The sequence below is a fragment of the Leiobunum rupestre genome, chromosome 6 (genome assembly GCF_980474605.1).
Source record: "Leiobunum rupestre chromosome 6, qqLeiRupe1.1.hap1, whole genome shotgun sequence".
Lineage (NCBI taxonomy): Eukaryota > Metazoa > Arthropoda > Arachnida > Opiliones > Sclerosomatidae > Leiobunum > Leiobunum rupestre.
Window position 1 is genome coordinate 23,761,703 of NC_143389.1, and position 23,272 is coordinate 23,784,974.

Consider the following 23,272-nt stretch of genomic DNA (forward strand, 5'->3'; position numbering starts at 1 on the left):
AGCCGGATAAGTGCCAAATTTATGACAGGAACAAAGACATCTTCGTAATCAATACCTGGTCTATGTCCATATCTCTGCGCAACAATACGAGCTTGATAACGTAATATTTGTCCAGTATGATCTTTCTTGAGAGCGTATACCCAGAGGCAACCCATAATCGTCCTTTGTGATGGTTTTTGAACTACGATGGCTACCTCTCTTTCATTCAATACGATTATTTCCTAGTCCATGGCTTCCTTCCAATATGCCTTTTGTGATGATCTTTTGACTTCTCAAAAACTTGATTGAACAACGAATTTCGTACCATATGCTTGAATAACCCCATTGGTATAACTTGAACCAATGTTAAACATCTGCACATTTGCTTTCTCACTGTCAGTTTGTTTCTTGGAAAATTTAAATACTCCAATATTGTAATTTAGGTTGTTCCCTCATATAGAGTGTTGTCGTCTGATACGATTTTGAAAACTTGTAACGTCACAGCTGTAGTGTTAATAGTGGCCGCCATGACAGTTACCGTTTTTTATCAATAGGCAAATTACAATGGTGACGTCGCAGGGTTTCAGAGGACAACACTCTATACCTGGCTACTTCCGCTTTCAATCCCCGTGGAGCATAACAATAAACGTCTTCTACGCCTTTCGTTTTCCCTCCCTGATGTAACCATATTTCTTTTTTCTAACCTGTTGGCAACCCATCAACGGGGTATGGGCCAATGGCATGTGCTTTTGTCTTGGGTTGTTCACTTATTTTGTCGATAGGTTCTGGTGGCAAGTTCCGAGTAGTTAATAATTGCAACTGATTGTTATTTACTTCTGGTGGCTGTCCCATGATCTGATAAGAAAAGGGGGGAAGAAGAGGGGTGGTTTTTGGAAGGCTTCTTATTCCGAAGGTGGACTGGGGAAGACTAACAGTGAATAAAGCTTGTTCTATTTATAACTAAGTTCTGCCTTCACTTATTATAACATGGTGTCAGAAGTGTAAAAGAACTTCTTTAGTTATTTTGAATCTTTGGATTACGAATTTTGCGACGACGAATATTATCTTCTGCAGCGGACTACACTACGGGCCTTGGCCTATTATGCAATATGGTGGTTCCATCCACGTTTCGAATTCCGGCAATTCTGACATCGGGCGATTATCCAGCGGATGACTGGGAAGCATGGTATGAGGAATTTTAAATTTAATTAATAGCCAAAGACACCAATGTAAAACCGGAAATCACGAAAATCAACACCCTACTACATTGTATTGGAGCAGAAGGACGAAAAATATACAAGACATTGACGCTTCCAGCCATACTACAGACACTTGCACAGGTTATAGCTCCTTTTGTTACGTATTTTGAACCTCATAAAGATGTTAATTTGGCAAGATATCGATTCATGATAACACGACAACAAGCGACTTAATCTTTTGATGCTTTTGTTAATGAATTGAAAACCAAGGCCCACCATTGCAATTTTGGTGCTTTGGAGGATTCTCTCATTGGTACTATGATCAACGTCGGCGTCAGGAAGAATGACTTACGGAAAAAGTTACTTAGTTAACATAACTTAACATTACCACAAGTGATCATTTTATGCAGGGCTAAAGAGAGCTCTGGGACACACTCCACGGTGATGAGAGTGGCCCAGAATAGCAATAACACTACAAGTCTTAATAATTTCAGTGCTCCTTCCTCCGATCATAACTTAGCAGTGGACGCACTATGCTCAGGAACTAGACGGGCACAATATCGACGTCCATCTACGTCCGGCACGAGCTGGAACGTATGAGGGAGTTGAATATAATAAAGCCAATAAAAGAACCAACAGAGTGGGTCGACGCAATCGTTATTGTCCCAAAACCAGATAGTACAATACAACTATGTTTAGATCCCCGTGAACTAAACAAGGCTCTGAAGAGAGAACATTACAAGCTACACACAGCACAAGAAATATTCAGCGACCTTCAGGGGAGTAAAATCTTCACGGTGTTGGACGTAACGTCGGCATTTTGGCAAATCAAATTAACAGAAAAAAGCTCAAAACTGTGTACATTCTCAACACCGTATGGGAGATTCCGTTTCCTACGAATGCCTTATGGGATTGCGAGTGCATCGAAAAATTTTCAGCACTACATGCACCAAGCCTTCGAGGGAATTCCCAACATGAATATAGCAACAGATGACTTGCTGTTAGCAAAAGAAAGTAACTCGCTTCACAAAGCTCTTCTATGTGCTGTATTAACAAGAGCCACAGAAAAAGGGATTACTTTTGGAGAAAAGAAACAACAACTAGCAAAATCAAAGATTAACTAACTCGGATATACCGTTTCAGCTTCAGGAGTTCAAATTCATCAAGATCGAATTAAGGCTATCCAGGATATGGCACCTCCAGCCACAAAAAAGGAGCTACAGAGCTTCCTGGGGATTATAAATTTTCTAAGCAAATTTATATCTCATCACGCAGAAAAAACGAAAGAATTACGAGATATGTTGAAGAAAACTTCGGAATTTGTATGGGACGGAAATTCTCAACTCAGTTTTCAAAATCTGAAGAATGAAATTACGGCAGCACCTGTGCTGGCATTTCACAATTCATCGAAGCAAAGCATCATATCAGCTGAGGCAAGCCAATTCGGGTTGGGCGGAGTACTATTACAGGAAGGACACCCAGTACACAACGTCTCAACTTCACTAAAGCTAACTCAACAAAGATATGCCCAGATCAAAAAGGAACTATTGGCAATTGTTTACGCCGTTGAACATTTCAAATATTATATCACCAGAACATCAGTTGATATTCATACAGATCACAAGCCACTCCTTGCGATTGTCAATAAACCCTTGCACCTTCTATCTCCGAGGCTACAAAGATTGGTTTTAAGACTTAGCCTCTTCCATATCACTCTCACATACGTACCAGGTACGCAGATGTACATAGCAGATGCCTTATCACGAGTACCACTCTCAACAATGGATGCCGACACTTCCCAATTAGGAGCGCAAGCAGCGTTACACTCTCTGACAGTAATGTCTGAAACAAGGGAGGCCCAGATGAAACAAGCGGTGGCAAGTGATCCGGAAATGCAGAAGCTAGCCCAATATTGTGCTCAGGGACGGCCAAAACAACTTAATGGAGTAAATATGGAGATGAGAAAATACTGGGCACACAAAGATGAAATCCACATAGATGAAGGACTCGCATATCGAGGAGAGACTAATAATCCCCAAAAATATGAGAACAGAGATTATGAAGCAATTGCACGGGGCACACCAAGGAACAAATGCGTGTTTGTTTAAAGCCAAGCTACACACATTCTGGCCCGGAATGACTGCAGACCTAACCAATTTCATTAAAGCATGCGACATCGATGAACTCAGAAATACAAATGTGGCAGCCATAATGCGTGCAATAAAACCACATTTTTCAAGACACTGATGTCCAGAGTGTGTAATTACGGTCAATGGACCACCATTTAACTCACAAGAGTTCGCAACTTTTTTGTGACAGTGGGGAGTTACTCGTGTAACATAAAGTCCCCACTTTCCACAAAGTAATGAAATGACGGAAAGACACATCCAAACAATCAAGAATTTACTGGATAAAGCAAACGTTGCAGGGGTGGACCCTCACTACATTTTGTTGGAGTACAGAGCTACGCCATCGCACCATCTACCCTCGCCGTCTGAAATGCTAATGGGAAGGTTGTTAAGAACACCAGCTACCATGGCATCATCAGCAAAGCTTCAACCACACTATCCCACAAAGAGCATACATGAAGGTTTAACAGCCCGACGCAATCGCATAATGAATCCAACAAATTGTCCATCAAAGCAATACGAAATAGGTAGAAACTGGGCTCGAGCTATCGTAATTGAGAAAACAAAACCACCAGACTCGTACATTATTGAAACAGCTCGAGGTGCTAAATACCGAAGAAACAGTTACCATTTATGACCAATTCAAGACAAAGATTGTAATCAAGAAATTACCCAACTGAAACCATGTAACGCACCAGAACAAATGTCACATGATAATACAAAATCAAGAAAAGATCCCAAGTGTTTGGAGAATAAAGAGCCAGATTGGGCCGTACAGTTTAAATATATAACCCGCAACATATTAAAGGATAACAAGAATAACATGGGAACGCCGATTAACACGCCTCAGGCTGTGGGAGATACGTCTACAATGACAAATCAAAAATCTGTAAATCAACAAGTTGACATGCAAATACAGCAAAGCCCGTCACAGAGTGAAAGAGACATTAGTAGAGAAACCACGCTTCCAGTACAACAACCACAAATGACTGAGTAAACATGTCACATGATCTGATAAGATGGTTTTTGGAAGGTTTCTCATTCCGAAGGTGGACTGGGGAAGACTAACAGTGAATAAAGCTTGTTCTATTTATAACTAACGAGGAGACGACCCGAGGTGGTTCTCACCGATTTTGTTCAAATTTGGGTGATTGTTAGACCTAGATGTAACATGAAACCCGTTAAAGGGGAAAGTTACGCTGGGCTTCCATTTTGCCATGGCAACCAATAATGTTTTTGACATCATAAAATGAGAAAAAGTCTACATAAAATAACATGCGAAAATTACATATTCTAAGGGTCCCCCCAGTGCAAAACTTCAATAAATAAAAAAAATATATTTTTAAAAAAAATTAAAAAAAAAGTAAATTTTACATTTTTGCATTACTTTGGACAAATAGGGGTGAACTCGAGCTAATTTGAATAAATAAGTTGAAATTTTAGGTAAAATACAAATATTTGTAAAACTTATGCCGTTATAACTGCCAGATATTTTCACAGATAAATCTTAAAATTTCTACATTACATTATCTGAACAATGTAAACAGATTTTTAGATTTAGATAGAAAAACGACGCCATTTTATAAAATGGCGGATACAAATATAAATCATGGTGCAATAAGTTCCGTAAATATTCGTCGATTAATCAGAAATTTTACAGATGTAAAAACATATTACAATTGAAAACCCTACTGGAAATCTACCACGCGTTATTTGCCTCCAAGATCAGTTACGGTCTAAGTATATGGGGAAATACCTCAACCAAAAACTTGAATAGATTAAGTTTCCTACAAAAACGAATAATAAGAACGATTAACAATGCTCCCTATTTAGCCCATACAAACATCTTTTTTTAAAAAACCAAATTCTTAATATATATCAACAATACAAATTTGATACTATACATTTTTTATATAAAGACTATCATGGTCTTAAACAAATTGTAGAGGTAAATAAAAAAAATGTCAATACTAGATCAAATAATATGTTTAACACCCCACATTGTAAAAAAAACAAAAAATTTAATTCTCTATGGTATAAGGGCATTCAATTATTAAATACCACTCTCAAATATGTTGACATTTCGATTAAAGAATATTTATTTAAAAATAACTTAAAATCCTTAATTTTAAGTAATACAATTTAAATCGTTAATTAAGTTTTTTCTCTTTTGTTCTTAAAGTTTTGGTATGTGTGATATCTAATATTTTTTTTTCTCTGATCATATAAAAAGTTTCGCGATAAGAAAAAGAGAATTTTTTTGTTTTATAAATGTGTATTTTTATTTTTTTCACTTGTTTGCTTCTAACTATATTAATCCAATTATGAAAATTTAAACTCAGAAAAATGTTAATTAATATAAACCCCGGGCTTACAAGTCACATAGCTGACTTAGCCCAACATACAAAAGAATGTATATAAATTTAACTATGTCAATAAAAACAATTTTGATTTGATTTGATTTGATTTGTTTCATTATCTGCCCGAGTTAATTAGACCTATGGGTTTTCCAATAATAATCCGACGCCATTTTGAAATATGGTGGATATAAATAACACATTATGAAATATTGATATCTGCCATTTTGTAAAATGGCGTCAGATTTCTATCACAGTGTAAGGGGCTTATTTATTCGGTCAGATAATGTAATGTAGAAAATTTCACGTAAATCGACAAATAATTTCGGAACTTATCGAACGATGAGTTTTATTGATATCCGCCATTTTCCAAAATGGTGTCGGATTTCTATAAAAATCTATAGTATGAATTCATTCGGGCAGATAATGTAACGTAGAAAATCTCAGGTTAATCGGATACAAATTACCTATCTTATTGCACCATGATTTATATTTGTATCCGCCATTTTATAAAATGGCGTCGTTTTTCTATCTAAATCTAAAAATCTGTTTACATCGTTCAGATAATGTAATGTAGAAATTTTAAGATTTATCTGTGAAAATATATGGCAGTTATAACGGCATAAGTTTTACAAATATTTTTATTATACCTAAAATTTCAACTTATTTATTCAAATTAGCTCGAGTTCACCCAAAATGGTTTTTATTCCCCCTATTTGTCCAAAGTAATCCAAAAATGTAAAATTTACTTTTTTTTTATTTATTTAAAAATAATTTTTTTTCTATTTATTGAAGTTTTGCACAGCGGGGACCCTTAGAATTTGCCACTTTCACATGTTATTTTACATAGACTTTTTCTCATTTTATGATGTCAAAAACATTATTGGTTGCCATGGCAAAATGGAAGCCCAGCGTAACTTTCCCCTTTAACGGGTTTCATGTTACATCTAGGTCTAACAATCACCCAAATTTGAACAAAATCGGTGAGAACCACCTCGGGTCGTCTCCTCGTAAGTTCTGCCTTCACTTATTATAACAGTGGCATTTCAAATACAAATCATATTCATTATTTGAATCTTCCAAACTATTTTCTTTTGGATCTTCTACCACTTCATCTTCTTTTCTGTCCAATTAACTCGAGCATATGGTCTCTGACTTTTTACAAATTCTTAAAATTACCTAACTTTTTAAGCCCATTAATAAATTCCCTGAAGTGTGCCAAACCTATTAAATGCATTGAATGTTTTTTAAGAGAGGCTGGAAAGAAGTCTAGAATACTCTCTAAAAACGCCTCAGATTCAGTACTTTTTACTTTAAAACAGATTAAATAAAATATTTCTTAAGTCAAAATTTCAGAAGGGTTATCCCAAACAATAGTTATGTAACTACAGCAACTAGACTGTTTTCTATGGGTTTACATTTTACTATTTTAGGGCGGACTCGATATATTTCTATCATACAACACTGTGAGAATACTACTCAATCAAGTTTCAATTTGAGTACTTGACTCGAAACTTAAAAATCAAAATTTAAAAACTCATGCATTTTTTCTCCATGCCCAATAGGCTAAATCCATGTCAAATCACCCGATTTCAAGAAAAGTTCCCACGGCACCATTTTCGATTTCGTTTAAACTTTAACCACTTATATTATAGACCTTTTGAGTAGGAAAGCCAAATTTTTAGCTCTGAAATCGAAGTATTTTTGAAGATACGATTTTTTTAAATAACCTTCCAAGTAGTCGAGTGTTTTGACAAGTACAATTCTGTCATTTTTGGGCATAGATATCTAAAGATCGGTTAATATCACGTAGATGTAATTTTTTGTAACGATTTAACTGGTGGTAAAGATAACTTAGTAATCAGTACGAGGTTCGAAAATAGTGTCGTTAATTTTATAAAAATCGGCGAATATGCCATAAAAAATCGAATTTCAGGTAAACAGACCAACTTCGTCGGTCTTTAAGACATCGAAAGAGTTTTTTTTAAATTCATTAATTGACCTATTTCGGATGAAATTAAGCCGGGAAATTCAAAAAAGGAACCAGAATTACTCGCGGAACTATACTTTTGGAGTTATAGGGGTTCAAATGTAACGTTTTTCTCAAAATCGGGAAAACCTGGTAGTGAATAGTCGCGTTTTTGGCCATGTCGGATACTGAAACACAAAATAATGTTGATACCATCTGAAAGTACAGAATTTATTTTATAACATATGTAATTTTCATCTTGTGTTTCCAAGTCGTTCAAGGTCAAACGTTAAGGTCAAAACGAACCCGATTTTTAAAGCTTAAAACTGAGCACTCCACGTCAAATCAACCAGGCCCATACCACTCAAGTCACCGAATATGATTACATTTTCTGGGCAGATGTAGTTATGGGTAAAACTAACCCCTGTACAGCAAAAGTGCTGAAAAAAGTTTATTTGGAAGTTATAGGATAAAATAATTGTTATGCGATTTTCCGAAAATCCGTTGCACCCAAAGAATTAATAGCTATAACTTCAGTTCTAAGAGGGATAAAAAATCCGAAATAGGTCAATTAATGAATTTAAAAAAAATTCTTTCGATGTCTTAAAGACCGACGAAGTTGGTCTGTTTACCTGAAATTCGATTTTTTATGGCATATTCGCCGATTTTTATAAAATTAACGACACTATTTTCGAACCTCGTACTGATTACTAAGTTATCTTTACCACCAGTTAAATCGTTACAAAAAATTACATCTACGTGATATTAACCGATCTTTAGATATCTATGCCCAAAAATGACAGAATTGTACTTGTCAAAACACTCGACTACTTGGAAGGTTATTTAAAAAAATCGTATCTTCAAAAATACTTCGATTTCAGAGCTAAAAATTTGGCTTTCCTGCTCAAAAGGTCTATTATATAAGTGGTTAAAGTTTAAACGAAATCAAAAATGGTGCCATGGGAACTTTTCTTGAAATCGGTTGATTTGACATGGATTTACCCAATAGTGAAATTTGTTTACTAAATAGCACTAAACCAATATCAATAAACCAAATTACCAGCAAGTTTAATTTCACTGTCAATTTTTTCTGAAGCAATATACTCGCTCAGAATAGGGATCCTGTGTCGAATCTGCGACTTCAATTTAGTTGCAGCTTGATACAATAAATTGCCAAGTTGTTTCCCAATTCCATTTGTTGTGTATTTCTTAGCCTGGAAATAAAAAAATACATAGGTCATTTCAATACAGACATTTTATTATGGCTTAGGTCAAACATTCATTTGGTTTTGTAAAAGCCCCCATTTTCCATTCATCAACCAAAATCTTTCCAACTATTTAAATATTAATAAGGATTATGAATTCATCAGACTTCATGTAAATGTGGTTGCAAAAATTATTATTATTACTTCCAAGGTTTTTTTTTTAATAAAAGCCCAGAAAAACATTTGGAATACTTTAAGGCCATACATAAAAAAGAAGAATGTTAATAACATCAATTGTTTGATTTCGGAGAATACGGTCACTGAGGACCCTGCTGAAATTGTGAATATATTGAATGATTACTTCATAAATATACCTGCTATACTATTGAAGGACTCAAGCAATGAACAAAATTCTGACAATCGCAACACACTGCTGACCCCCCCTACCAACACGGATACATCCTTTAATAACTTTGACCTCGTCAGTGAAAACCAAATACTGAAACTACTCTATAGTATAAAACCAAACAAGGCCTCTGGATCTGATAATATCTCCCCAGCCCTAATACATAACCTTGCTCCAATCCTTTCTCGAATACTAGCAAATATTATCAACACCTCCCTCCAAACTGGAGTTTTTCCAACCCTTTGGAAAAAAGCAAAAGTAACCCCAGCGTTCAAGGATGGTGACCCTACAGACCCAAACAATTATAGACCCTTAACTGTCTTACAGGCTCTATCATTGATGTGTGAAAAAGCTGTGAACGCACAAACTTATCATTACCTAAACTCTAATGATCACTTATATCAGCTCCAATCGGGTTTTCGCCCAGGTTATTCTACTATAACCTGCATCTTTAATCCTTACGAGACAATTCTCAAAAAACTGGATGAGGGCCTATATGTTATAGTTACATTTATCGACTTGTCAAAAGCATTCGATACGGTGAACCATGACCACCTCTTTATGACCATGGAAAACACAGGAGTTAGTGGTATCGCATTAAAGTGGTTCAAATCATACCTCACCGATAGAGAACAACAAGTGGTCATCAAAGGACAGTACTCTCACAAATGAAGTTCAAAAAAAGGCTAGGTCACGCTTATGGCTAATCAGATCCCTGCAGCCATCACTGGACTTCGAAACATTAAAACTTCTCTATATTTCCATAGTGAAGCCTGTTTTTGACTACGGGAACATTTTTTATAATAAAGCAGCAAAAGGCAATCTCGACAAACTGGAAATTATACATAACTATGGTGCGAAATTAATCACTGGACAAAAGAAACGCTCTTCATCAACGGCTGCTAGGAAAGCAGTAAATTTCCATACCCTAAACTACACATATTGCATGAATTTACTCATTTTTATGTATAAAGTAAAAAATAAGATTCTCCCAGAATACATCTTAAAGTGGTTCCAAGTTCCCCCCGTACAATCTACAACTAGGAGTAAGAAAAACGACTTCACAGTGGAAACCTGTAATTCTAGGTATCGGGATCTCAGTACCAAATTCAACGGAATTAGCCTCTGGAATAATCTCAGAACTGATATCAAAGAAACTAGGACGTTAACTTCTTTCAAAAAGCTCATAACGCAACACTTAACCGAACTCGGCCTATGACTTTCTACACTTATTATTTGACATAATGTATCTTCTGTATCTCTAAGTATTTTAATTTAATTATTTAATGTGTGGACCCTCTTGTAAATAAGTCTTTGACTTAATAGGTTATCCCTAATAAAGCATTTATTTATTTATTAATATTAAAAATAAATTAGGCTATAGGTATGAACATGGCAAATTTAAACAACACAAATACAAGGGAATAATATTAACAATAAAATTCCCAGACGGGTGGAAATTTAAAACAGTCAAAGTTAAACCCAAGGTAGGTATTAATCTCAACCCCCCCCCCCCCTATCTACGCCACTTAAGTATTTGGTCATTATCTCAATTTGATTTGACAGATGAATCCCAAAAGTATTCTCCATACAGGCCAAATTTTGCCAGAAATAGATGCTGGGAATTCAAATTCGTTTTGAGATGTTAATTTCTATTAGTGACAGGCGCCAGGAAACAAAAAGTGTTTGCAAAAAAAATTTTTTTTTCGAAATAAATACATTTAAACATATGTTCTTAAATCCCAGGCCGGTATGACACGTGCAAAGTGACAACTATCCTTCGATACAAGCAGACGACAGTTATTAGGCTAAAGAAATTTCAATTTTAGTTCTTACTTCTTTAATTACTTCAAATAGTGTTTGAGACAAGGAATCATTTTTAATGGTTTCTTTTGCTTTTTGTTCACTTAAGCCAATTTCCATAAACACTAATAGAACCTCGTTTTCCATTATTATTTCCTTTTAAGAACACTCAACAGCGGTGATGAACTCGGAGTTGCCAAATGACGAAATCCAACCGTCAGATCAGACTCTGGAATATAACACCGCCAACTTCGATCGCGGGTACCGCGCTAAATTTAGCGACCCCGTAAATCGCCCAATTTGTCAGGACACAAATTGTAAGATTATGATTATATACATACATTTTTACCTCTCCGTTTAAAAAACTTTCCAAAAAAGAACTTATATCAAGATTAAAGGAATCAAAGAACAATGAATTAAAATTAAGAGCGAAGGTGCGAAGACTGAAAGGGAAAATTGAGAAGATAATTACAACAAGGTGGCAAGCCAAAATATACCTCTCCTCGGAAGTATGGTCCCTATAGTGGTATTAATTTCTCGACACGACCCCCAAAGATATCTCCGCAATTCCGAGTTATTTACGAAAAACGTATTCTCGGTTCAAACCCTGCCCGGTATAAAATTTTAATTTTAATTTAAATAATTGAGACGAAACAATCGAGTTTAATTTATTCAGAATATTATAAATTAAGTAGTTACAACAGCGAGTTAGATTCACTAAAACAATGCACAATTGAATTTAACCCTTTTTACAGTACATGTTTATCAGTTGAATATAATACTAAGCAAATTTTATTGAAAGAAACATCTACAGATGGTATTTGTATTTTTCTCGCTTACGAAATACTTGCCGCATCTTTAACGCTCATTTTATTTCAACTTCCAGTTGACGTTGTGACACATACCGCATGAAAAAGACCAATGCCGTCCAATTTCCAATATCATATAATGACTCGCACACCCAAGAAATCATTGACTGCGTTAGAAATCGTAGATATCCAAATATCCACACCAAATATATTTACAAGAAGCAAAAACCTTACCATCAACAAAGCACAGAGAGCCACTTGACTAACCGCCAGCTCTTAAAGCAATAAACGTTAAATTATCTTCTTTGAATTAACACAACTATATATAGGTCGTTAATAATACCCGTAAATAAATAACAAAAAACTAACAAAATGGACCACCCACAGGGTCTACCCTTTAACCCTCTAATCTCGGCTGACTGCGCTAAAACAAGATTTAACCTTTAAAATTTCATTCGTAAAAAAAACAGATTAGGCCTTCATAAATTCATTAATAAAAAAAGACTTTATTACCTATTATGCTTACGATGCCTGTCTTAATTTCAGTGAATCTAAGCAGCTAGCGGTGGTTCTGTGGTAGAGCGCTCGACTGCCAAGCCGAATGGTCTGGGTTCGAAACCTGGGTGGCGCATTTGTTTTTAATCAATAGAGAAACGTTAAATTAGAATTTCTTCGATGCAATAATTTCAATTTCAATTCTATTTCAATTAAACCAAAATTTCGTACTCTATTAAATACGCTTCCGATAAAGCTGAAGGTCTAATTTTCAATAAGGCTTAACAAGTGTCGGTGGTTCTGTGGTAGAACGTCCGCCTGTCAATCAGGAGGTCTCGGGTTCAAATCCCGCCCGATGCGATCGCAAAATGATACTAAGACGAATACCGTGTACAACTGGTGGAAACCCTGCCATTGGACGTTGAGAGGTAGCATTACACTCAGCACTCGGTCCGTCCCAAAGTCATTAAGAAGAAGTTGGAGAGAAAACGCCCATATAAACACAACCATCAGAACACAAACACAACAAATTCAACACTCACAACCTACGCATAAACATTACGAAAACGTAATACACCAAACCGTCACGACGGTGAGCGAAAAAACACCGTCTAAACCAAACCGCAAATGCATCCGTTAACGCTCACCGTCACACGGGGGTTTTGCCAACCCTTTGAGAAACTGCGTACGCAGTGATTACACTTTGCACCGAAAATGCGAACGCAGGCCTGACAGACCCACAGACTAGGGGACTTCGGAGAGGTAAAAAAAGGCATTGATTAATTAATTAATCCATGATGTAGTAGAACATTGTCTGTGTGTGTGTGCGAACGCGTTACCGGGGGCAAAGTCCAATAGTCGTGAAATCGTTGTTTTAGGGAATAGAACCTCCAACACGTTCTTTATGGAAGACCCCATCCATTTCCTTCACAACCAGCGATTATCAGCGCCGCAAGTGTGAAAAGCCATGGCAGCGGACAATATTGGAACCCTCGGAGGGCGACAGAAATACCAGAGGTTATATTCCCTTTAAAGGTTGGCAAAACCACCGTCTGACGGTGAGCGTTAACGGGTAAAGTTGCGTAGGGTGCGGTTTAGTGGCTTTTTTCGTTAACGCTCGCCGTCGTTTTGGTTTCGGCTCAGTGTAGGAATGTTGAGTTTGTTTGTTATGGTGGTTGTGAGTGTTGAGTTTGTGTAATGGCGGTTGTGAGTGTTGAATTTGCATATGCGTCTTTCCTATCCAATTTCTTCTTATTATTGACTTTTTGGGACGGACCGAGTGCTGAGGGTTTCGATAAACGTCTCAACGTGCAAATGGCACGGTTGCCATCAATTGTTTACGGTATTCGTCTTAGTATCAATTTGCGATCGCATCAGGCGGGATTTGAACCCGAGACCTCCTGTTTGACAGGCGGACGTTCTACCACAGAACCACCGACCCTTAATTTAACGCTTAATCGAAAATTAGACCCGCAGCTTTATCGGAAGCGTTTATTACAAATTAACATAGTATTAAATTTTGGTTGTTACTAAATAGAATGAAATTTCGTGTTCCATTTAAATTATTGCATCGAAGTAATTCTAATGTAGCGTATTCTCTGTTGATTAAAAACGAAAGCACCGCCCAGGTTTCGAACCCGAGCCCTCCTGCGTGACAGGCGATTGTTCTACCACAGAACCACCGATACATGTTACTCTTCTTTGAAAATTATAAACTCAGCTTCTCGGAAGAGTATATTAATGGTTTTTAAAGTCTACATTTTTTACGTATGAAATTTTAAATGTAAAATCTTGTTTCGGATACGCTTTTTTGTTGTGTTTTTTAACTGATCCCGATTACGTTCTTTTTTGTCTAATCTTTGGTATTGTTGGTTTTTTCTGTCTTATATTTGTATCTACTATTTTTTAAGTTTATTTCCTTTTTCCCGCAAAATCGTCCAGTCTTAGAGGAACCTTTCAGAGCATAAGTCATGCCCAAAAGCTTATCCGGTTTCATTATAATAACGTGAAAAATCGTACTTGTGAATGGTAAGGTGTTGCGCTTCTTGATATTATATTTTCTATTACTTGATTTCTAAATATTTGAACTAATTTATTGCTTGACTGCGTTATAATATTTTTCTATGAATTCTTTTGATTCTGAAGTCTGATTGCTTGACTGCGTTATAATATTTTTCTATGAGTTTTGTTTCTGAAGTCTGATTGATTGGGTTGTTATTGTGTATTTTTTTATTCGTTATTTTTATTTTTTGATGCTCTAATATTTTAAACTGAATATAGTATAACGTTAATTCTGCGTATTTCGAATGTGCGTGATGTGGAGGGTATTTTTACGTTTTATTAGGATCAGTTTTTTTAATTTTAAATATCTTTCGTTTTATTTGTATTTTATTTCGTTTTTTCAGTCGTATATTTTTATCGAGTTGTATACATCGTGCGCTTACACTTATGTTGGTCTGGTTTTTAACTGGGTCGTCATTACTTCGTTATTTATTTTAAACGTTTTCTCGACTGATTAAGATGTTTAATTTGAAATAAAATGAGCGTTAAAGATGCGGCAAGTATTTCGTAAGCGAGAAAAATACAAATACCCTCTGTAGATATTTCTTTCATTAAAATTGGCTTCGTATTATATTTAACCATATGTAACATAATCACTCATAAGTATGCCATAAAAGAATTTTCGTTAATGAAACCTTGTTCACGGGATATGTCGTAAATTACGTCACTTACAACTCCGTGACGAAATTCGCGTCATCAACTTTTCTGATGGGAAATGGAAGTTAGTGAAAATTCCTCGCGCGTTTCTGGCTTTGCCCATGTCAAGTTTAGTTCGTGCCTCGCGATCACATGATTTCATTTCCATGGTAACCTTTTCAACAGTAGCGGCGCTAAGGGTGGGCTGAAGTGGGCTTTAGCCCCCCTGCATTTCTGAGAGGGGCCACATATTTATATTAAAAGGGCCACATATTTATGATTAAGAGGCCACATATTTCAATTAATGAATTTTCTTTATCTCTAGAAATAGGTTTGGAAACGTTTTCTGGGGTAAAATATTTCAAAATCAATTCGTTTACTCAAGAAGATAGTATTAGTAGACCAAAAACAGATAGAGGAAGGGAGCAGAAATTGAGAGAAAGTTAAATGGACAATAGAAAGAAAAGAAAGGGGCTGAAGGAAATTTAGGGAAATACCCCGGGCATGCACGTGTCCCCTCCAGGTCGGATACAAGGTCATAGGGGGTCCAGTAAACGCGATGAGAGCGGCAACAATAAACGACCTTGCTCTTCTCGCCTCCTGGAAAATTTTTAAGGGGTCACTAAAGTTGTAAGGGCCACAAAATTCTTAGGGGCCACAAAATAATTAGCCCACCTGTGAAAAAACCGTAGCGACGCTACTGCTCTCCAATGTCCAAAACACTGTGAATTGTGACACCAAAACCAGTAATGGCTGTCTTTCTTTGGCTTTAAAAAATCAAGTTGCCTTCCAAGTCTGTTAAATTGAATAGATGTTCTTTAGTCTTCATTATGTAACATTTGGTTATTTCAAGGTTGGAAAGTTGAATTGGTGCCTTGTAACCTTTAGCCCATGGATTTCGAGAGTTCAATACCCCAAACAAACTGCAAGGGACAGTGAGGTAAGATACGGTGTCAAAATTGTGGAGAAAAGTTGCTTAAAAATTGTTTTTTTTTTGTAGATACCGATCAATTTTTGATATAAATTTAGATGTTGGCCCGCTTCCTTGAAACACAGGATCACCAGCCTCTTTAATAAATTCTATGCTTTTTGCCACAGAACTGCTAACTGTTTGTGCGGCCAAGTTGACTTTCATTTTTTGAGTTTTAATAATTTTGATAATTTGTTAACCAACGTTAATCCTTCATATTCTTGATACCTCTGAAGGATGGCAATATATGCCCATTCGAATTTCTAAATATTTACATTAAATGTTGTTCAATTTCCTTGATAACTTTTTAAGGTGAATGTTAGATCACTTTTTCCCCTCGCAAAAACCGAAGGAATTGAGTCTTCCTTAAGAATTTTCCGCGTGAGATCTTTCGCGTTTTTGCCAATATGATAATCTGATTCTTTAAAGTGTTTTCCACAAACAAAGTGATACTTTCCGGGTATTAGGTTCAATCGATTTATTGCCTTAAGATATTTTGAGCACAAGTTTAAGTTAGATTGAGGTAATCTTTATTGTGAAAAATGGACAATACAAGGTTTTAAACAAAGACCTGAAATTGTTATGATAAAAACAAGAAATACTTGTGAAATGGTATTTTTTCCTTTGGTGACCGACTTTGACGATTGGAAGCCACACAAGTTTGTACCATTTTCAATTGTTTGAAGTTTAAATTTACGTAAAATATTTTATTTCGCGTTGTATTTTACCAAAAACTAACTTTATTTTCGAAAATTAAACAATTTTTACAAGTCTCGGTAAGCAAATACGTTTTTGCGTCCAGCATTAGAATTTTCCGCTTTTTATAGTTTCTCCATTCTCCACCAAACGATTTGGGGGCACCACGGAATTTTGTCCATATCACACATGAGACGCGCGTTGGACTGAAAACCGGGCACAAAAAGCTAGTGCCTTCAGAATCTGCAATACTCCGTCTAGGTATAAGTATAGTTCCTATGTCTATGGATACAAGATTTGATTTTTTCCCGCGTGTCTCGGATTGAATATCTCCTCCATGGATTATTTTTCGGAATAGATCGAACATCAACCACGTTTATTTAATCATCCAGAAAATCGCGAAAATTATTTGGTTTTAAGCAAGTTATGCATCAAGTTCATTTAATAATGAATGAAGATTAATAAAGTAATTTCATCATACAATTGTGGCTTTTGTGAGGTAAGTTTAAATATGAATTAAACCGTTTCAATATTACTTTGGCAAAGGCTTACTGTTGATTGTTTTGTTCATGTTATTTTAGGAATAAAATTTTTGCACAAAATGAGAATTATGCATTGTGTTTATAGTAGTTGCAGGAGCGATTCTCGCTATGCACACAAAGATTACATGAAAAAGGTTTATTTCATTCCATTTCCTAAACCAAACGTAATTATGAGAAATGTAAACGTTGGATAGAATGGTTACGAAGAGAGGACTTTCCGCTTCAAAGGGTAACATACAACACATATTTGTGCTCCAAACATTTTGTGGGTGGAAATGGCCCTACTGAAAAGTTTCCCGAACCTATTCACAGCCAAAACGTAAGAAATCTTATATACACAGCAGTATCCTTAAGTTGGTTAAGTACGAATTAATGGTTAAGTAATAAATATAAATTTTCAGGAATATATGTTTCAATTTTGAAAACTCCAATTATTGTCCAAGGCAGGGCTCCCACCAGGTCCCTAAAATGCCTAAAAGCCCCTACTTTTTTCGAGGTCCCTAAACCACCATAAAATCGGGATTTGGTCACTAAATCACCCTATTTCTAGTACATTTGGTGAAAAGTACCATCGCCTTAAAATATTTCGTAGAAAAGCGAATTATTACAAAAATTTTATAGTCATTTTTGGGATTGATAAAAGTTTTTTTAGAAATTAAAAGTACTTAATTTTTGTGATAAAACATTTTTTAAATTAAAACTAAGTCAGTTTTAAAAATTTGCTGCTTTTAAAAGTATAAATAAAGATCTTATTTTTGTTTATTAAAATGGTTCCTATTTGGTTCCTATTTCACCCTATTTCTAGCCAGAAAAATCCCCTATTTCCCTATTTTTTTTTAGATTTTGGTGGGAGCCCTGCCAAGGCAATAATATTCCGAATATTTTAATATCCGATACTTAGCCTCTAAACATCAATACGGGTGCCACTAATCAGAGAGTTGAGTCGCTTGTTTCAAGAAATGTCAGTCAAATATTAAATCTAAATAAACAAAATGGACGACTTGCTAATTCTACAATACATTCCAAAGATATAAGTACTGTTTGCAAACAATACAGCTATGGAAATGCAATTACATTCTATCAGAAGAAAATAGGGGAAGTACGTATCTGTAGCTTTGAGCCATAGAAGTCGTCGTGTGACCCACGAAAATGCCTTTTTACGCGTAATAAACCAAACTGAAAAAGTAGTTCCACTTTTGTTTTGATTCAACTCGGCTATAAACGACGAAAGCAAATACGCCTTAGCTCAACTAGCAGAGAATGAGAAGGACATTATGTTACAATTGTTCTATTTAAGAAAAATTGATTTTTTAAACGATGTATTCATCCGCGATTTCCCGCCAAACCGTTTTGGCGCGAAAATTCGCGAAAAGTGACGCCTTTCCAAAGCTGACTAGAAGCGTACTTCCCCCTATTTTCTTCTGATTCTATGAATGTAAAGGAAACCTTTGAAAAGTTCACACCTCCCTTGAGCTGGGCGATGACAGTATATGAAAATTCTTTTAAAACAGAAAAAGTAAATGAAGGTTCAGCAGTAGTGCTCATAGGTGTATCAATAAATCAGAACTTTCAACCAGAATACAAAGTTAATGGTAGAGTGTAATATTGAGAAATTTTCCGCACCAAATCTGGACTCATGAACAACTCACTAATAGTTTAGAAAAGATGAGCAATACGAAAATTTGTGTAGGAAGTAACGAAGAAGACTTTGTATCAGTTTACAAAAAATATTGTGAATCTCAAGGTTTTATGTGCCACAAGGGTGGAGTCCATAGTGATAAATGCACACTCTTTCTTATTGACAAGAACAACAATAAAAAACGATGTTTCTACTGTATAAAGCAAAGGGATAGCTTAAGAGTTATCGTAAGTAGAAAGAAGAGAAGATTAAATAAGAGTGTAACACCGTTTAAAAAACTTTCCAAAAAAAGAACTTATATCAAGATTAAAGGAATCAAAGAACAACGAATTAAAATTAAGAGCGAAGGTGCGAAGACTGAAAGGGAAGATTGAGAAGATAATTACAAAAAAAGGCAATGATTAATTAATTAATCCATGATGTAGTAGAACATTTTCCTAATGTCATACTTAGGGGTATTATGTTACTTATGATTATAGCTTTCTCTTTCAATGCCCACGCTTCTCTTCTGCGTTTAAAAATTCCAATGTCCCTTTTATATTAAGGAAAACCAATGTTCTTTGGCGGCGGCGGCGACATCTGGTAGGAGCCGCTTTTATCACTTCGATTGCAACAGATGGCGGGAGTTTTAAGCTCCATCCGTTGTATTCCTCCCAATTGGAAGAAAGAAATCATAGGAGGGGTTCGCTTGTAAGGGAACACAAAAAAAACTTTGGTAGCTCTTATATAGAAATTTCGTTAATCTGATGGATTCATATTGCTACGAGCTCTTTGACGAACTATTGGAAGGTCCAACGTACCATATAAGGGCAATGTTTTTGTATGTGTCATCGAAAAAGGCATCTTTTACATCGGGCTTGAGAGTAGTCCTTAGTGAGGTCTTGTTTCATCCCGTAGACGAGTTTTGTGCTTTGCGGTACTTCCTTCTCGAAGACTGGTCCGAAGGGGTCTGACTGACGGGCGTTGGAGGTGATGTACTGGGTAACCTTCTAAAAATTAAGCTGTAAATTCCGTGACTTCTTTCATAGTGGCCGTTGCTGGCCAAACGGTGGTCATGCCATTTTGATATATTTGCACTTTAAAGGGAAATGATTCTTCCTGGGTGTCGATGACATCGTAAGTAAGTAAAATTTCGGCGAGATCGGCAACGGAGTCGTCATTTAGGTCGAAAGGTTCCTCGTCGGAAATAGAAATTAATAACTCGTCCTGGTATGAGATCCTCAAAGGTGGCCGGAGGAGTGGTTAGTTCAACTAGTGTGTTTCAGTCTAAAAGTGACCTGGTAATTTGGTTGGTCTCAGTATGTTCAGAGCAGGGAATCGTGTTCACAGAGGATGGAACTAGTAATTCATTATTGAAGGTTGTCTGTGTAGCAACGGTCTGCGTTCCTTGAGGGGTGTGTACAATTGGTTCAATAGAAGCTCGATGGTGTGTTTCAGTTGAGAAGGCCTGAAAAAACCGTAGGCCACCAGTCGTCACGAGGCATACAGGACAAGGGCAAAATAGCAGTTGAAATACTCCCAAAGCGTGGGCGCCGAACAGAAAGGCGATGTCAGCTCCTGGAATGATGGCAATCCCCTGAAATTTTGCTGTTTGTCCCCCTAGAACTATTTGTACATCCTTAGCACTTCCTAAGAATTGGTCGGCAGGAAAATCGGGAAAATGGTGAAAAAAAAAGCAAAGAAGGCCCTCCGACGGAGGGTGTACTTCTATGTCTAATTTCACAACTGCCGCTGAAGTTAATATTTCCACAGGAATACCGATATCCATGAAAGCGGGCATTCTCGTAGTACGGTCACCGACCGTTAAGAGCACTTGGTGCGTCGCACATAGTGTCTAGAAGGAAGGAAACATAATGATTAAAACTAGTCTGTCTTGATCTTAGCATCTCTAAGACTTTCCCAGGGGGGCTTTGAAATGGGAATACGGTGAAAAGAGAAATTGTCCACCGATAAGTCTATTGTGGGGTGTTCTTTCAGAAATCGTGATACTTCTGGTCTTGAACGGAGACGTTTAGACGAGCCAGGCGGGGGGTAATAATTGTTAGATTTAACGTGTAGTGTACGATAATAATAACTGAGCCGTGAAAAGGGTTATAGCTAAAAACAAACTTCTTTATTTAGTAGTAATAACAAACAAGTGGACGAGCAGTCAGCGGCGAACTAGAACTCAGAAGTAGAGAAAAAAACAAAAGAGAGGAGCGTTCACGTGACTGCATTTATATAAACAAAATATCGTTCTCTCTTTAGCGACCGTTTCGCCATCTAGCGTTACGAGCCCAACATCAATATATAGCTCTAACAATAATAGATATCGACACCCAGACCGGAAGCTCGAACGGTAGTTCGGGAGCACAATTCTCTAATCCAACCAGAACAGAATGGTTTTTCAAGAATTTCTTTGTCTTCATCCGTCATGTTTGGGTGTGTTGTTAGTATGGGGTTGGTATCTAATGGTGTAGCCTCGGAGACTATTTCGTTATGGGTTTCATCTCAGTTGTTTTGAACGTCAGCCAAAGTCGTTTCCATTAACTCGTCGTTAGCGACGGGACCTAATTCAACTTCCGTCGGAAGTGGGGGACTTAATGATCACAGAGTTCGTCAACTTCCAACGGAAGAGAGGAAACAGCGGGATCACGATAGACCTCTTGGGCCTGAACGTATTGCGGGCGGGCTGACGTTGAGGGAGCTTCGAGATCAAGGCGATCCTCCTCCCCCTCAACAAGGCGAGAGAACGAATCAGAAGGGCAGCCGCTAGTCCGGCGTGAAAATCGTCCGTATCAAGAGCATTCGCCATAACCGTATGTTATTGCAAAAGGAAGTTTCACGCCTCCGAGAAAAATTTTTAAAAATGACTGTATCGCTTTCTGATGACCAGAATAAAGAAATGATTGAAATAGTTCAAAGAATTAGTAATGAGTTTCCGGGTGATTTGTCCTCTGTGATAGATGAATGTCAAAATCACCAAATAGCAAGAAAGTTAAGAAACGTATGGAACAAAGATCGGTATACACAACACAAAGAACAAACTAGCGAATTTTTCAGAGATCAACTTCATAACCGTAAGTAACTAAGTAGGTGTTTAAATGTTTTAGGCAATAAATTATTACCTCAATTTATTATTTTTAGGGACAGGTTATAAAGGAAACAAATGGTCCATGATAACGTTTCGTCTAGCGCTTGCAGTTTATGTTAGAAGTCCAGCAGCTAACTCAGCTCTGAAATCATTCCACATACTGAATCTCCCCAGCGAAAGATCTCTAAAAGATTTTACCCAGGCTCGGCTTCAAGACAGCGGAATCAACCACGATTATCTAGTAGAACAGCGTGATCTTTATGGAAAAATTAAATCGGAACAAACTAGTAAAGGTTTGCCAGAACCCCTAGGGGAAGGAATATTAATATTTGACGAAGTGAGAGTAATCTCCAAAATCATGTGGAATTCCTCGAGTAATAAATTGATTGGTCTGGCATTAACTCATAATGAGTATAGTGAACTGAAGGATATTTATGAACTGCTCAAGGACGACAAAATTGAGAAAAAACCTACCAATTACATTCTCCAATTTCTTTGGCGAGATATTTCATACTCTTTTGATGTTGTTGGTCCTTATATAACATCGTGTGGACCAGTCAAGAAAGAGGTTAAACTAATGAATTTTATCCATATACCCAGTTTGTTTACATTAAACGTTTTTTCAGGCTTTGCTCGGTAGTTTGTATGATGTTCTAAGAGTTTTCGAATCATATAAATTTCACGTACGAGCATTCGTATTGGATGGAGCCAGTGTCAATCTAAGCTTAATCAAGAGTTTGATGCGTGTTTCCGGTCCTTTTGGACATAAAGAAAATGAAGATTTATTTGAGCGTCATACGATCAGTCCATGCATGCCCCATCCATACAGGCCATTCCACAAAATACATTTTATAATCTGCCCGTCACACCAGGTAAGTGTTTTATAATGACTTTGGAATTTATAAATTAATAACTCGTAATATTTTTAGCTAAAAAGCATGGTTGCCGCATTATACTCCTCAAGGCCAAAAATTCCCAGGAAGATTTATACTGCCTATAAAGGTTAATGGGAGTGCACTAGAATCTATATTTGGACAACTTCCCTTTACAACTGCAGGAAAACTGACAGGAATAAATTATAGTCATGCGCAAAGGAGTTTGTTAGTTAAGTATGACATTCATGGAAAAAAATTTACCAAGGATTATTATAGAAAACCCCCGATAGCCATTGCAGCAACCAACCTGAGAAGAAGAAGTAATCAAACCTTGAATTGATTTGAATGAATTAAATTAACTCTTTAAGCAGATTGAAACCCTTCAATTGTTTAGCTAAGCCTAACTTTTATTGAAAATTTGCAAAATTA

The 23,272-nt window shown here is 36.5% G+C and overlaps 2 protein-coding genes across 2 annotated transcripts in view; one reads left to right on the forward strand and one right to left on the reverse strand.

Moving 5' to 3' along the window:
• The window catches only part of GlnRS (Glutaminyl-tRNA synthetase), a 32,657-nt gene extending 21,440 nt beyond the window's left edge, over nucleotides 1-11,217 (reverse strand). Inside the window, exons 1-2 of the mRNA XM_090177565.1 lie at nucleotides 11,081-11,217; nucleotides 8,694-8,847 (exon numbers count right to left, since the gene is read on the reverse strand). Coding sequence (XP_090033691.1) covers nucleotides 8,694-8,847; nucleotides 11,081-11,194 — 268 coding nt within the window. The 5' untranslated portion in view covers nucleotides 11,195-11,217. The remainder of the gene's footprint in view (nucleotides 1-8,693; nucleotides 8,848-11,080) is intronic.
• A 10,526-nt stretch (nucleotides 11,218-21,743) lies between these two features.
• Nucleotides 21,744-23,236, forward strand: LOC149940444 (uncharacterized). The gene is made up of 4 exons (XM_090179260.1): nucleotides 21,744-21,954; nucleotides 22,022-22,536; nucleotides 22,595-22,840; nucleotides 22,898-23,236. Exons 1-4 carry the CDS (start codon nucleotides 21,744-21,746, stop codon nucleotides 22,973-22,975), a joined length of 1,050 nt encoding a protein of 349 aa, XP_090035386.1. The 3' UTR covers nucleotides 22,976-23,236.
• The last annotated feature ends 36 nt before the right edge of the window (nucleotides 23,237-23,272 follow it).

Bases quoted from the DNA above. Each gene is read 5' to 3' on its own strand.
- LOC149940444 (XM_090179260.1), top strand. From the start codon at position 21,744: ATGACTGTATCGCTTTCTGATGACCAGAATAAAGAAATGATTGAAATA. The intron at 21,955-22,021 runs GTAAGTAACTAA...TATTATTTTTAG, and splicing joins CAGAGATCAACTTCATAACC to GGACAGGTTATAAAGGAAAC. The intron at 22,537-22,594 runs GTTAAACTAATG...ACGTTTTTTCAG, and splicing joins GTGGACCAGTCAAGAAAGAG to GCTTTGCTCGGTAGTTTGTA.